At 38.0% G+C, this 17338-nt stretch overlaps 1 protein-coding gene across 10 annotated transcripts in view; it reads left to right on the top strand.

Moving 5' to 3' along the window:
- STS (steroid sulfatase) overlaps positions 1-15609 on the top strand; it is a 118400-nt gene extending 102791 nt beyond the window's left edge. For all 10 annotated transcript variants that reach the window (XM_040582799.1, XM_040582795.1, XM_040582794.1 and 7 more), the window contains one exon: positions 12308-15609. In XM_040582799.1, the coding sequence (XP_040438733.1) occupies positions 12308-12690 (383 nt within the window). In that variant the 3' untranslated portion in view covers positions 12691-15609. The remainder of the gene's footprint in view (positions 1-12307) is intronic.
- Positions 15610-17338: the final 1729 nt, after the last annotated feature.

The following is a 17338-nucleotide window of genomic DNA, read 5'->3' as shown; positions in this document are numbered from 1 at the left end:
GAAAGATATTTTGAGGCACACTAGAATTATTATCTTGAATTATATAAGTAGTTAAAAATAGGAGATCAAGCCAAAGCGAATAAACATCGCGTTTACTGCATCATTTGCAGCAGTGGTCTACCTACCCTCCTTCAACTGTGCTTCAGACATTAGAGGGAAAAAATGAAATGGAATTAATTTTGTCACTCATGTATCATGGTAAAAAAAACCCAACATCCTCCTTCCCCCCACTTTGTGGCCCATGAAAATCATTGGCTAGAAGTTTTAAGTTAGAATCTGGATTGTAGTCATTTTTAGGAGAGAAATCAAACATTGCCTGAAGTCCTAGCAATTTTTCTTACACATAAAAGTTTAAGGAGATAAAATGCAGACAATGAAGGACAATGGCTGGAGTTTCCCAGCTCCATTGCTGCTTTCTTCTAGTTTAAGATCTTACTCCATGGCTGATTACATCTCAGCTGAGCGCTCTGGACGTTGTGTAGGACTATTCTATGCTGTTGAATCTCTCCAGCAGGCTCAAGAGGTGTGGAAAGGCTTTGTTCAAATACTACACCCAGGTCCATGCACCACGGAGCTCAAGAACACTTCAGCTTACCTGGATACACTAAGTAGGATGCAATGTATACATGTCCATGTATATTCCGGAAGGGAAAAAGCAACAAGATTTTACTGAGGGGATGTTGAGTGAGGAATTATGTTTGGAGATATAGGATGTTGCAGAGCAGACATGAGTTTAATCTTCAGGGAGGTAAGATCTGAATGCTGAACACTGATTTTTCTACAAGGTAGAGTTGTCCAGTGAGCAGGACACTTGTCTTACTTGGTAAAACTTGATTCAGGTTTCTTCTTCCTATAGACCTTGAGACAACATTAAATAAATCACTGACAGTGTATACATCAGTATCAGTGTAGCAAAGAAATAAACAGGTTTTATTACGCAACAGCACATATCACCAAAAGAATAATCACTTAGTTTGAAGTAGGAGACTTGATGGGAGTTGAGGTGCATAGGTAGATCCTTGTTTAAACAGCTAGTTGAGCACACAGCATCTTCGGTCAGCGATGACATTGTACTTTGCTACATTTAAGCATGGGGTTATTATTTGTATTCTTAAGCTAAGTGGAAATACTTTGTTGAACTGGAGGCAAACGAGATGGAATCATCCTCTCACTAAATTCACAGGGATTTTAACATTCACTTCAGTGCACCACAACTTTACAAAAGGCGTAGAAGTGCAATTTAGAACAGACAATGCAACAAGTAATTGAGAGATGGAGCAACCCAAATGAACTCTGAGACAATCATCTGCTCCAAAATCTTTGTTTAAACTCCAGCAAAAGTATGTGAAGGATTTTTATTTGAAAAAGTTAGTAGATAAAACACTAAGTGAAAAGAGTGTGCCAATAAAATTTCTTTGTCTTCCACAATAAAGGAAATGGATGATAGTAGCACAAAAGTTACAATAGAAGACTCCATCCGTCAAGAGATCTCTTAAAAAGTACATTGTAGGGAACAATTGTGCAGTGGCAGGGGGATGAATTAGATGACAAAAATAAAATTAATTTGAAATATCTGAAGTGAGCTTTAGTTCTTATTTGCTACAACTGGAACAGAGGAAACTGAATACATTAATATGAGAAAGATACAGGCATCACAAGCAGAGTCAATGCAGATGTACTGCAGCTAGTGATTATATTTCAAAGGTCATTGAACGATCATTCAAGATGAGTAAGGGTCATTAAAAACAGTATACATCAGTAACATATATGAACAAGGAAGGAAAACCTCTCTCTATTTTCTGGCCACATCAGTTAATATATATGCTTGAGAGATGTTTAACTCACCACCTGTCAACACTGTGGTATCTTCCATAAGCAGCAGCACCTTGAAGACTGATACTTGATCTTAGAAAGCAAAGTTAAAGATGGACTAGAGAATGTTGGAGAGACAAGAAGTTTGACTCTAACTTGGGGTGAGAATTCACTCAAAAAAGAAGTGAGTCCCAGCACTGCCTGTGCCTTTACTGACAGAGCAACGTCTTCTAGCACCCAAGCAGAGTGAGCAGAGCTGGGTACTGACAACGGGGTCCACTAATAGTCCCAGGCTAGGCAAAGTGGTGATTCAGGTTCAAGGTCCATCCAGGGAGTCGTCAGGAGCAGGAGCTGATGGGAGCACAGAGCTGCAGGAAAGGCTACAACCTCGGGCCATCCAGAGACTTCTAACACAGGTAAGAAGCAGATCACTATAGGCTGGTAAATAGGTGGCAGAAAAACCTCCACATTGCAGTGATCCAAAATTAGGTGAGGTGACCAGACTGTCAGATTGCATAGTAAGCAGCAGCATAGCAATGAACAATAAATCCTACTCAGTACCTTGAACTTAAAATTAGAAATACTTTGCCACCTTTTTCACGATGTGAGAAACATTGTTATTTTGCTAAGTGTCAGGAATGACACTATGGGAGTCTTATGAAGTTGACTAGGAATTTTAGGATCATGTCATTTAATTGGTGTCATTTTTCTTTTAAATCAGCAGAGGTTCAAATAAGGACCTGTCTACATATACGCAAAAAATAAGATACCCAGGTTAGACTGTATAGTAAAATACAAAGAGTGAATTGGTTTTGCAGTACAGAGTGACATTTTATCCATGCATCAGTGTCATGAAAGAACTGACAAGAATGGTCAGAAAAGAAAAACATGGATGAGATACAGATCCTGATTTAAGTTACACTGGCATAAAGATCTTTAAAACCTAATTAAGAAAGTGCACTTGCTTTGCTTGTTCAATTTTCCTTTTAACACAAGACTAAAACAGTCATTTAACTTGTCAGTTAGCTATCAACTCTCTGAGAATCTTTTTATTCTTTTCCTATAGTTGTTATTGGTGGTTGGGGCAGCTCTTCATGTAAAGGCATAGGTCTCCTTCCACAAAATCACTTTATAAACTTCATTAAGTCTTATTGAACCTCATTCCTTGTCACCGGCCTTTGTCTGAATATCAAGACACAGAGGCAAAGTAATCTTTTAAATAAATTGTACAGAAACTTGCAACAATAAGTAACAAGTTCCCATAGATACATAGACATATCTTTTACTGATATTTACAGTTGTGCATGTTACAGTCTACAGGAAAGATTTTTTTCTTGAGATTTTCTCAACAGTAGAAGGCAAGTGCTGCAGACCACTTACTGGTTTTGAGGGTCACCATACATGAAAAACTGCACAATTACATGTAAGACTTAAATAGCATCAGGTATCTAATTCACAATATGTAGGTCACAGGATAAAATTCACTTTTCCTTCACTAATAACTCCTGAGTCTTCAGGTTACTTACATCATGTTTTTGTTGGACAAAGAGCAGCCCCTTTCTCCCCTCTGAACTGTGTTCTTTTACCTTATCTTCATCCTTTTCCCATCTTTATTCCATTTCCCTCCCCATTTCTGAGCTTCTAGTCTCACTGTTAGTAAATCTTCTTGTGATCCTCTTAAATGAACAAACCCTTGTGTGAGTCTTTCCCTTCTGCAACCCCTGTCGCTTACCTTTTCTGTTTTTAGTTTCACAAGTTCCTTCACTTCCACTGTTCTGTCTAGAGAATTCCCTCAGCTTAGAAGTGGGGAGTGCAGGGAAGTTGTTTTGGTTTTGTTTTTTTTTAAGATCTTTTTAGCTTCTTTCTTTGCTCCTTGTTTTCTTCTTTAATGATATCAAGACATATGTTTTTACACTGCATGAAACATCTGAGTCACTCATTACTGTTTCTCGCTGAAGTCCATTACAATTTTTTAATCTACTTGATTATCAAAGATATTTTATTTCCCCTGCTTCCCAGATCACTTTGTGAACATCGACTTCACTCTTTGTTTGCCCCCTTGTGGTTTTTTTTCCTCTCTCTCTCTCCGTGGTCTTGCCCATTTTAATAGAGGCACCACAATCACGAAAAGCCTCCAGAAATCCCAAATCGTCTCCCAGATCCCTTGTTTGTGTTCAGTGTTTCAACCCCAACAGCTGGAGGAAGCAGAATAAGCATCAAGTATCATTTACCTAAACTATCTCATTAAGTATTTTAATTTGCTATCTTGATCCTTATATCAGAGCAGCTGCAGCTGAATTTGGGTGACACAGTATGGGCATATTATTTGGTAAGTGTGAAATAACATAGCTGCTGAAAGGGAGAAGAGCATTTCTAGCTTGAATAGACACCACAAAACTGTTTATATCAAGCTCAAGAAAATTGACCTAATCAACTGATACACATTTCTGCTAACAGTATTTCAGGTACAAAAGTGTTTCCCCTGACAAACGTGACAAATACTGTTACAATATTTTCTTGCCTCTGCTCTGCTCTGTGACAGTGGCAGCAGAGTTATTGTTAGGCTCAGGCAGTGCTATTTATACCCCGGGACTTGCAGTACTGCACTCCCTACCAGCATTCCCCTGCTTACTCTAGGAGAGAGAGAGAAATAAAGGGAAGGGGGAAAAAAATTAAATCCTGTCCTTTTTAAAAAAATATTTACCCTATTCCTAATCATCCTAGGAACATAAACTTAACTTCCTAGTCCAATTGGTTAAGTTCAAATGAAATAGAGACCTTCTCTTCTTTTTCTTTGTTGTTGGGTTTTTTTGTTTGTTTGTTTTGTTTTGTTTTTTTCTTATTTCACTTCCTTTTCTCCTGATTTAGATTGCAAACTAAGGGGCAGGGGTGGCTTCAATGTGGAAGGCACAAGCCAAACCTCTTGTACACCAATCCAACATGCCATTCTCCCAAACTAACAAACAAAACTCAAAAAAACTTGATTATTTGGATTACTTCAGGCATGATTGAATATAGTTTCCTAGTCAAAATGATTTTGTATTAATTGAGTGTCAGACCTGAAGTAACCTTTCATCAAAATCATGCTGACCTCTCCATTAAAGTCCTACAGAAGGAACAGTTAAAATGCATTCATCTCATCTGCAGCTCCAGGAGACCCTTCTGTGTTCTTGTTTCTAGCGGGAAGGAGATTTTAGCAGGTTGTGGCACTTCAAAAGGGTAAAGCATGTTTTTCACTTTGTTGCACGCATGCATTCCTTAAGCTGGAGATTAGGAGAGAGGCAAGGTTCTTTCTCTTTGCCATCACTTACTGTCATCTGGAGAATAGCTGAAGATCTCTGCATCCATTCTGCATACCACCAAGGCAAGAAAATATTCCCATTGCTTTGCTAAAACTCTTCTCTTCCAACTCAATCATTCGTGCTGACTGGAGAACTGTGGAATGAAGATTGATTGTTGCATAAAGGTCCAAACTGGCAGGCTGCTGAATTCCTCTGGAAGACCTTAACCTTGAGGATATCCACATGAAAACAGAACAGAGACTTCTAGAAATTTGCTTGGAAGTGAGTTTATGTAAGAAACCCTGCTGATCATCTTTAAGAGAACATCTTGTGATAAGTACTTTTGGTGGTTAGGTTCAATTCAGGATTTTGAAGGACTTTGCATTGTTTGAACGTACATCCATTGATAACTTTATTCTGCATCACAGTCCTTCAGGAAACTTCTGCTTTCCATTTCCTTAAATGTGTTGGTTCCAAATGATAGGCTCATAAGAGCTGTAATGAAATAGGTTTAAACTTTTTCTATGCACTTCAAGGCTCAATATCCGTCTGAAATGCCGGATATTAGCACACCCTCAAGTTGTCATGTCATTTCCTTTTTTGTAGTTCTAATTGGCTTAATAGCTGAACAATTTTTCCAACTTTTCTCTCTAATAAAAACAAAGGATGAAAATTCCTATTTACTTTCAGCTATTCACCCCAAAGTTTAAAACCATTTGTAATCTTTTGCTAGTTTCAGATTCTGGCAAAGAGATGCATTTTCTAACAGTGGGAGAAAAAAATACTGTATTTCAGATGCTAAACTACACGTATTATAATACAATAAAACCAAAAGTTCAGTCATTCAGATATTTTTTTTTAATATTTAAGGCTGTCTGATACTGAGATTTTTGCACCATATCACTTAGAAATGGTTTCTTTCTTAACTCAGATTTTTCATTCTGATGAAACAAACCCCTTTGCTATGTTATTATTTACACCTGATTCGATTTTCAAACTTTTTTTTTCAGATTTCCTAAGTATCCTATCAGCTTTTAAAAAGCCCTATTAGCTTTTTAAAAGTTGGAAAAAAAATCAAGTATCTGTGACACCTGTAAGAAAGTGTAATTCACCTTTGTCCTCAACTTTTTACAGTAAAATGAATGAATAGTCAGTATTGTTTGGCATTGCGCAAAATTCCAGGCTACTGCTTTTACAAAATTTCTACTTTTCACCTTTGAAGTAATTTTGCATAGTTAGTTCTTTGGTTTTAGATGCACTTCTTGCTATTTAAAGATTAAGCACACTTTCAATTTTCAGATTAATGATTTGGAATGCTTTATTAGTACTGTGTGACAAGGGTTTTTTTGACATCCAAATTTCAAAAAATGGCTGGAGGAAATAATTTATGAACAGATTCCTGGGGATGGTTTTGGTTGCTTTGAAGTTGTCTGAAAATATTTGGAGAAGTTGCTTAGGACTTTCTTTGCATCTTTGTCTTTTACATTTGCTCAGGATCAGGAAAATTGCTTTCTGAATCTTGCAGATCTGTTTTCACTCAGAATGATTGTATCCACTTCACGCAAGACAGTAATGATTGTCAATTTATTTTCTGATGATAAAATCCATTTTTGAAGGACAGAAAAGACAAAAGACAAGACACAATTCTGAATAAATTTCTTTTTGGGTTTTGTCATCCTTGACAAAGTGGCTATGACACACATTCTTAAGTGTGTTGCTCCTTCAGTTCCTAACTGCCGTCTGTTACTGACTTCAGTGGAAAACCAGTACATGCAAATCAATAGCATGTCTCTCAAAAGCAATAAAAGACAGCTTTTCTGTTTTCAAGGACTTTTGAATATAGGTTGGATATGACCAATAATTTTGTGTCAACATTTGGACCAATTTTTTTTTGAACCAACATTCTACTCTGTCTTCAGCATGCTGCTGCTTGGATAAACTGAAAATCATATGGACCATTCAGCAAGTAAATAGATTCTTCAGGCAAATCTTTAGCAAGCATCTGGATTATGTGCATCAAATAACTATGGATGGAGTTTTTTTTCCAGAGCAACATGTATTCTTCCATGTTGCTCTTAACTAAGACTTCCAAATCCAAGGCATAACACTGCATTATAGCACTCCCTATTTTGGCAGCATAGTTTCCATACCCACAGATTGTTCCCATTTGGGACTTTCTTCAACTAAGAAAAGAAAACGCTGTAAGCAATCAGTCAATTCTTTTTGAAGATGATGATGAAGTATTCAGGAAAAGAATTCTTTGTCAGCTGCTACCATTCAGCAGCTAGGCTTTTGAACAGAATTGAGTGGAAGCTTCTCGTATCACAGCACTTAATCTAGATAAGGAGCTCAGTCATGAGATTTCAGTAGCTGAGCATGGTTTTTCACTGTCTTGTATTTTTCCTCTAACAGTTCGTTGTGACTATTAGATGTCCACCAATGTGTAATCCTTTCTGTTTTAAAGGATACTTAACACTGCAGTTTCTACTCTTAAGATTCTAAAATCACTGTTCCTGCTGGTCTTTTTCATGGTTTTGCCTCAAATACTCTTATGTTCTGCACAGTACTTTATGCAAACCTCTTCTAGCAACAACTGATTCTCATAAACTAACATTATGTCTTTGAATATCACTCAGTTATTCCCCACCTACACTGGGACATAATGTGCTGTCTCTTGACTGAAGTAACAATATAACATCCTGAGATACTCTGATACTAAAGCAAGTATCAAAAATACAAGTTTTCACTGAAAGAACAATAGTTACACATTTTGAAATAGCAGATTTTTATTAGCTGTTTGAGGAATGCACATAGTCATAAAAATAATATGTGTATTTTCTATGTGCTATATATAGTTTTACAATAATTTTGCAACCAAAACCTTTTCTAAATTGTTAAATTGTTGAAGAGCTAAATACATACACGTATGTGATGTCTATATAAGATTAGCATAGAACCTAACAATTCTAGATGATTCTACATATATAGGGAACAGGAACAAAAGATTAAATCTAGTAATGAGAGTTATCTGAAGAATGCAATTTTCAAGTGAGTTGCAGCTTTCACCTGCTACTCTGTAGAAACACTGAGAATCGTGAGTTGGAGTGTGGGAGCTGACAATGGCTGCAGAGTGCACTTGAGATACAGGAAAAGTCTGTAGGCAAATTACATCGGTATGCTACACCTGAAGGGTTATGCTCAAAGGCATCTGAAGTCAAGGAGAAACCAGTTTCCCCGTTTACAGTGAACAACGGACTTGTTTACCTTGTTCTTCTAGAGAAAGAAGAAACAAAATAATATGAACAAAGGAGATGACAGTAGCAGCAAACCTATAAAGCTACTGTCATAGATTACATTCAGTAAAAATGAGGTCCAGGCAGTAACACGGCAATAGTTTCTATTCACTTCAAGAACTGCTTATCAGAAAACACTGTTTAGCCATCAGTGATGAAGAACAGAGCTATTGTAACAGAAATAACATCCCTATCCAGTGTGTCACTTCACTTAGGAAATGTTAATATATCTTACTGATAAACTGTTTTTTAATCTCATGGCTGTTTACCTGTCTGTTGGAACTACGGTTGCCTGTATGAGTATGAGAGGATAAATAGATGGGTGAAGGATAATAAAACAGAAGAGAAGTCTGTTAAGGAGATTGAACTGTGAACAATTATGTTCATAGCAGATTTGCTTGAACTAATTGCAACCTACTTAATTTGAGACTGTTTAGATGTACAACTTCTGTAGTTTTGTTTTTCTTAACATGTGAAGGAAAGAGGTATTCTGAGACCTGAATAGGTTAAGTTGTTGGACAATTTAGAGAGCTGGAGAACTGCAGTAAAAGTGGATGCTAAATAAAGTAGCTGTTAAGCATTGGGACAGGATCTTTAAGGGAGCTGCAGGCTTAGAACTTGCCTGCTGTTTTAGAAGGGACCTGATATACTTGTCTGTGGGGCAGCCCTGACGACTTTACTACTAACTTCACTAAGGAAGAGACATGTAGTTATCTTTTTATATAAAGAGAGTTTGCTATCCAGATGCTTTGCAGAACAAAGGTATCGTTAATTACCAAGAGATTAACTTGATCCTTGTAGTTAACCCTCTGACAAAATGAGATTTTATGTCAGCTGAGAGACACTGGGAGAGAGCTCTCTCTGATATTGAGGCTTATACAGTTCATCAGCTTTAGAGATGAGAAGTCTGATGGCTCTTTATGTCCCCTAATATTTTACACTGGCTGCTCCACAGCCACAGATGCTGACAGATAACGCTTTAGTTTTTATAATGCTTAGGAAATCAGCAGTTAAAGTCTGCTCTGCTGTTCCTCCAACACCATGTGAAGTTCCTGATCCTTGCTGAAGCAGTTACGGTGCAACAGACTGATATTGCACAGTAACAGTCTTTGCTCTCCCAAAGCTCCCTGTTTTGCACAGTATGATCATGACGTTATGTAGCTACATAGCTGATAAACTAGCATCAACTCTTCAAAACCCTAGCAATGTGATTTGGACATGATGTGATGTTGCCCATGCCTTGTCCCCAGCCCCATGCATGACTTTGCAACATGCCATATGCTCTGTATATAGTCAAACCTGAACAATTCTTTATTCTGTGGTGGGAAAAAAAATCATGGCACAATTTTCTTATTTCTTTCTTTTCCCTGTGTCTAAACTATATGAGCTGCTTCTACTGACTTGCGTTAATTCAGAATCCCAACTTTATGTTGCTATCTGTAAGCCCTTGAACCAGCCTAGTGCTACAGTGCCCAACACCAAAAAATGTTGGCTGAAAATGTCTTTTCAATGTCATTCAGCACAAGTGTGCCATCAAAGATGGATGTGTGGTAAGACAGCTTGACCACAAAGTTCTCATGTGCATGGCCTTACTGGAATTTCTTTTAGCTGACATTTTAATAGCTATATAATTTTTTCTGCTCTTCTTCTTCTATCAGGGTGTTATAGTGCCCTGGATAAAATTCTCAGGTGGGGCAAATGTTGCATGGTCTGCAAAAGCACACAGTGCACTGATTAATAAAGCCCTTTGGCCTTTTATGTTCTTCATTGTCCATCTTTCCAATTAAACACTTTTAAAGAGCCTGGAGGAATGCTTAGTATAGAATTACATACCTTCCCAGAATGTAAATTCTAGTTCTCAGTAAATGAGAGGCATATTTCTGCTCTGGGAAATGTTCTGTGCATAAGTTCAAAGAAATTTATGGGGGAGTGTTAGATTTTGGTTATTTTAATTCTGAGAAAACAGCAAAGAATTCAAGTATCAAACCAACCTTTCAAAACATTATTGGAAAGGTACATGAAAAAATGCTACCTTCCCCTCTCCTCTCCTCTTCTCTCCTCTTCCCCAGTAAGACCCATTGCTGCTGTACACAGCCAAAGCCTTTTAACACTTGCCACCTCCTTATTGTCTGTGCCAGCAAGTCACTCTCAGCCTTTAAATCTCCTTCCCCTTTGCTGACTTCCAAGAAACATTCAGAGGGTTCTCCAGTCTATTGTGTGTAATAACCATCACCCCTCCGACCCTGATTTAAGTGCGGACTAAGTGAACTGGAAGTCTGCAGGATCTGTCATTGAATTGCTTCCTAAAGGTAAAATCTCTTACAATGTAAAAAATGCTGTGGGACAGAAGAAGCTGTAAAGAATTTAAGGTCATCTCCTGTCCTTTAAATTCATGCTATAGATTGGAACTGCAGCCTGTGACTCTTTATTCCCCTGAAACATTTCTTTCTTTAAACCTGTTTTTATCATTAAAAAATGACTGTGGTATAGTTACAGCATGGCATGTACCAGCTCGTCTTTGCTCTTCCCACGTTTTCTAGTGCTTTCCTTTCTGCTGAATTGATGAATCGATTAATGAATATTAACCACTGTAGTGCATATAAATCTGTGACAATCTGTTACTGAGTTAACAAGCTTTCTGTGAACTTAAAAAAATTGAACAAAATACCAAAAAGAGTTTCCCCCCCAATATTTAAAAAAAATTGACATAATATAAAACATGTGTTTTTGTAACAGGGTACTAAGGAATGTAAATTACTGATGAGTATGTATTCCTGATGTCTGTACACACTCAAGTTGGTAGGTAGTGTGACATCATGGACCTCAGCTTTTTAGTATCCTACTTCTATTAAGAATAAAGTACAGATTTTTTTATGCCCATCAATTATTCTTCGGTCCATGTCTGGAGAAGGGTATGCTTCCCTGGCTGTGGGGGGACGATGTACTCCCCTGCAAGTGCCTGTCTGTTCCTGCTTTCCCTGTTCTGTGATACTTGAGGAAAATAGTAGCCATTTTTTGTTTACTCTTTTCTTGTTAAGTATTTTCAGATTCTCTGGTGTACCTTCTTTTCAAGAGTGCTTCTTGAAGGAAACAAGTGGTATCTGCTTATTCATAATCCAGGAAGTAATTAGTATTTTTAAACAGTGAAAATATTGAAGTTACACTTGTGCAGATAGTTCAATTTCTGTACACAGAAAATTAAGCCAAGAGAGAATGACCAATATATAAATAAAAACCTTTGGCTCCCATTTTACAAAGCAGAGTGTCACCTAAAAATTGTACTATTATAACAATGATTTATTTTTATAAAAAAAAAATCTGGAGGCCTAAGTCAGAAATTTAGCATCCATTATATGTTTTCATGTCATCACATTTAATAAAACAAGAAACTCTGTCTCCAGTTGTTTACAACGAAGGCGTGGGGCAGAATGCAATGGGTTAGTACAACAAAGAGAGCAAGAGAGAAAAAGGTAAAGATGAAGTTGTTTTGATTAGCAAACCAAAAAGTAGATATGGCCCAACAATATCTGGATGTGGTCAAGAGGCAAAGGAACATTTTAGTAAGTCTTGAAGAGGACATTGCAATGGCTTAGTAAATATTTATGCAAATCTTCCTACAACAGTTTATGTAAAAACACAAAGTCCTTTTAAGTCTTCTATGATTTAGTTAATCAGAATTCTTTCAAGAGAATGAAACGATCGTAATTATTTCATCAATATGTGTAGCATGAAAATTGATGTGTTTTGCTTATTTTTGTTTTGATGACTTTTGTTTTACTCTTTCAGTATATTGCAATTTCTGTACAGAGTGAGGTTGTACCACACGACTGATTTCCCATGATGTAAATTACAGTTGCCTAAGACTAGAGGACTTTTAGTTTGTCCTTTTGTCACCAGCTGTTTTGTATCTGTAAATTGCAGGTGGATCTGTCTGGAAAGTTTTCTTCTTCACTCCAAACTTCAGTCCTGAAGACTCCAATGGTTGCTATGATTCTCATGTTTGCTTCTGCCACGGAGGATTCATCACACAGCATGATCCCCCACTGCTATTTGATCTCTCCAGAGACCCTGAAGAGAAAGTCCCACTGACTCCAGAAACGGAGAGCCGTTTCTATGAAATCCTCGAGGTTGTACACCTAGCAGTAAACAACCACATGAGATCTCTGCATGCTGTCCCTGACCAGCTGTCATGGGACAACCTTCTCTGGAAGCCATGGCTCCAGCTATGCTGCTCATCTCTTCTTCAGTCTTGCTACTGTGATTATGACTCAGAGGAGAGCCTGCTGGAGGTGCATTCGGGATAAACAAGTTGCAATTCCCTTTCAGAAATGGGAACAAGAGAGTGTGGGTAGCTGACTTGAACCACTGTGGTACTAGCCTTCAGAAGGTTTTATGTAGGAGGACACAGAAGAGTATTTCAGTCAAGAAAATGTCCCAAGAGAAGAAGAGCAAGCACACCTTCTCTGTCTTTGTAATACAAGAATCAGTATGAAATATGTTGCCATCCACAAATGGCTAGGCTGTAGGCACTTTCTAGATGAGATAATTTTCTAGATCTTCAGCTTGACCTTTTTCTTACACAGCAAGGAAATTTACCTATAGTTTTTGTCAATTACAACCACTAAATGCATACTTTCCAGTCCTTTTTGCTAAGGGACACCATTAGTAGGACATAGCACCAAATAATTTAAACTAGAGAGATAACAGTTGAGAGGTCCACCCGTGACTGTAATTTGGTAACTGATAGATAGGTAAAGAGCAGACCTGCAAGAGCATCACTGTGAACAAGCATCATGGATATGAAATAATAAACAGATTGCCAACGATCTAACATTGTATCTGCCATAAAAATGTAGGGAGTATGTAGTGGAAGACCATCCATCCACATTAAAATGGTGCTCCCTAGCTAGTGTCCTATTGCATGGCAGCAAATTTTGTTTCAAAAAGAAACCTCTTCAAGTGCACTAATCGTGTGCTTCAGTGTTTACCATATGTGTATATATGTGTGTGTGTATAAACATATATATATATATATGCAAGCCAAATTCATACACCACCATCCCAAAAACCACAAATCCTTCAATCCCTGATACAGACACTCCCTTATTGTTACCACCCAGCTGCTAAAATGAAAGATTTGGTCCGTACTTGATAGCTGAGTTCCAAATTCACATGATACTACAAAGATACTTTTCACTCTCTACCTAGCATACCTATTCTTCCATTGATGAATGTAATGTGCATCACAAATAAATAAAATTTGGTCTTCCTTTAAATATCTTTGCCATCGTTTAAGCTCTTTCAATAGGTTCTATCATTTTCTGAGAAGAAGCTTGGGCTTGAGCACTTAAAGCCAAATATAACTGTCACTGAATTCTTAGCAAGGCCTTGGGAAATCTGTAGTACTTCAGGGCTAATTTCTATATCAGTTTTTATCTGCATATTATTCAGGCACATTTTCTTTCCACTCTGCAGGCAGGCAAACTATATTCTTTGGCAGATTGTACCAGAGAAGAATATATCAGCAAAATACTAAAATGATTTGATGCCTGATAATAAAAGGTGACTTGTTCCTTATCAGAAAACACTAGTTAATTCCAACATTATAATGTATTATAATCCGTTTGGTGCAAAAGTGATCTGTGATGATAGTAATGCAATAGCTTCAGTCAGTCAACATTAAGATTGTGACCTGATTCTTGGGAACTATTGAAGCCTGTCCTATAAAAATATATTGTGATATATGGTATATTTCTCTGTCTACAAAACCTAGATTTATTTGATTTTTCTGCTGCAGTTTCATTCAACATTTCATTCTCCACACTATCCAGATGCTTGTCCTGGGAAATGCTGTACTTTTTCCTTGCAGTGCTATTTTTGATGTTTCACCTTGTATTCATGATTGTGTATCTTAAGTATGTGCTCTGCAAGCTCTCTGTAGGTAGCAAAGTCCTGTGTATGCTGATAAAGTTAGTCTGTCCAGGCGTTTCCCTGATAACCATTCAGGACAGTTTATACTGTACCTGAAAAGCTGTCTGGTGGCCATTCACGTGGCATAATTTGCTCTTTGCTTTATTTAATCACTAAATGTACTACATAAACCTGGGAAGAAAGATGCCAGCAGTTTGAATGTAAGTACTCTTCTAGTGATAGTGGCTGCCTCTTGACATCATGGCAGGATCCGTACATCCCAAACTTGGTTGTCACCACGTGGCCCAAGAACCCCTTGGGACATGGCGCTGGTGCCTGCGTGCCACCCCCTGCAGCAGGTAGGCAGCCCAGGCAGTGGCCATCTGCACTGAGAACCATGGTGTGGGGGTGCTCTCTCCACCTGCCGCAGCTCTGCTGCAGCTTACACAAAACTTTTCAAGCAAATACTCCTGATGAAGCATATGAGCAAAAATATGTTGTGTATTGTGTGTACGGCAGTAACTCAGACAAGGTGTTTGGTGTCATTGAATCTGTTTTGTTCTGATGGTTTGCTGGGTTGTGACCTTACAGGGATCTCAATTTATATTCTCAAGGACATCCATATCTACTTCTTTTCAACAAGAAGATGCTATGTTGTCTTTCTGCAGGTGTAAAAAATGTTTGTTCTGTTAGGCAGAACAGCTGTTCCATGCTGCCTGACTGAACTATCAAAAAATGATGATTTGTCTGTTGCTCTGATTTCTTCTTGCCTGAATATAGCCTTTCCTTTGTAACCTCCTTGGCTTTTGGTGCCATCTCTCTAATCTCCTTTCTTGAAATGTCCACACCCCTCAAATACTTTTCCACCTATTTCTTTGCCACTTAGTCCTCCTGTTTGCTTGTCATATTGATCGCTATGGCTAATTCTTCCCTAGTCAGAAAATGAAAAGTGGTCTTTGCGAGAAGATTTTACTCTTAGGGTTCCTTGACTCTGCTAATGTCCTACTTACTTAAGGGCTAGCAAGGATTAGCTTTGCATTATGAAATCTAAAACATGAAAACACACCCAAGACATCCTGAATACCCTGAATAATAAGAGTTGCTTCTTGTTTGTGGCAAAAGCTTTGTATTTTCCAAAATATAATTTATTGCAGCATTTAATATTTTGACTTAAGCAGTAAAATCTGAAATCCATTTTTACAATTGTTCCTTCAAGAAAGATTCTATTAAGAATAGGGCAGTATTTTTCATACTTTATGTTAAAGCCATTCCATTTAAGGACTAAAATAAACCTTCCCTGTATTGCAAATGTATTAGACCTTTCAGTACTGTGCCTTCTGTTCTGGAGATGGCATGTCAGATCATGGTAATTAAAGTAGTCTTGTTTATCTGCAAAACAAAATGAGAAGCATTGTACACTATTTTTGTAATGGCACCACCTGATCTAATAAGGAAAAGATTTTTGTTTTCACAACAGGTTATTGAAGGGATGTATGTGATTCACAATTTATTGACAAAGGATGCTCAAGGAGAACATGCTGCTCTGGTACTTTGGCAGTAACTTTCAAGCTGCCATTTAATGAGCATTGGTATTGTAACATGGTCCCTGTTTGTGAATATGTCGGTTTAAACTGTGAATTAAGCTTCAGAGGGAAGTGTATTCCTTTACAGTATCATTTAACTGTGTCCTAGTTTGTGACAGAGTCCCTGTAAGGGCAAGAGCAAGTAATTTAGCTCTGTTCTCAGTTCCTCCTCTGCACCCACAGAAGGATAATGGTATTTCTTTAACTGTTGACAATACTGAAAAAAACAAAAAAATGCTCTAAGTGGTAACCTGGTAAAGGTGAACTTTCTAGTCAATAAGACACCTTCTCTATAGAAGGTATGCTTTAAGAGCTGGAAAACTAGGATGTAGAAGATCCCTCTATACTAGGAAGTATAAGATACCCTTCAGGTTTGCAGATAGGATCTGTGCTTACTGTTTAGCCCGTGTGGGATCAGGGCCTGGAGGAGCGGGAACAGATGGCTAAAAAATATGCGCACTGGGGAGTCACAGAAAGATAGTCATATATTTCTAATTATATTTACTCTCTCTTTTAGTAGACATTGGAGACTACATGGAATTACTTAAATAATATTTCCCCCCAGGGAGTGGATGTCACAGGTTCCTGGCTCTTAAAAATAGAGATGTCCTGACTTGCCTCAGATGACTGTATCAGAAAAAGAAAAAAAAAAAAGAAAAAGGAAATATGGGCCTCTGAAGATAGGTGTTAGCTCACTGAAATCCAACAGAAAGTTTGCAGAGAACTAAGTGAATACGGTCTGTATCCTTTACAGCTCAGTGAGGATCATCACTTGCCAGCAATAGTTGATTTCACATTGTAGTAATGTGAGATCTGGGTTCAGATGTGTGGACAATGTAGAAAATTTCACATGAGATGTCACCTGGTATAGGAGCAAATGGAAAAAGGAAAAGAGGGCAAGCATAGCTACAAAAATCCTATGTTCTAATAGAGTACATGTGTTAAAACATAGCGGGTTTTGACTTACATTAGGACATGATAGTTTTGTGCATAAGACAGACCTTTTCATCTTCTCTGTCGTTTACCTTTCCTGTGGCATTGTGTTGTGGTTTAACCCCGGCTGGTAGCCAAGCCCCACGCAGCCACTCACTCACTCCCCCTCACCCAGAGGGGCGGGGAGGAGAATCGGAAAGGAATGTAAAACTCGAGGGTTGATTTAAGAACAATTTTAATAGGTAAAGCAAAAGCCACACATGCAAGCAAAGCAAAACAAGGAATTAATTCTCTGCATCCCATGGGCAGACAGGTGTTCAGCCATCTCCAGCAAAGCCGGGCTCCATCACGCTCAATAGTTACTTGGGAAGACAAACACCATAATGTTGGATGTACCCCCTTCCTTATTCTTCCCCCAGTTTATATACTCAGCGTGACATCATATGGTATGGAATACCTCTTTGCCCAGTTCAGGTAAGCTGTCCTGGCTGTGTCCCCTCCCAGTTCCCCGTGCCCCTCCAGCCCT

Source organism: Falco naumanni, chromosome 2, assembly GCF_017639655.2.
Source record: "Falco naumanni isolate bFalNau1 chromosome 2, bFalNau1.pat, whole genome shotgun sequence".
In the NCBI taxonomy this organism is placed as follows: Eukaryota; Metazoa; Chordata; class Aves; order Falconiformes; family Falconidae; genus Falco; species Falco naumanni.
The sequence above is the reverse complement of the archived record's forward strand: the minus strand, read 5'-3'. Positions and strand labels throughout refer to the sequence as shown.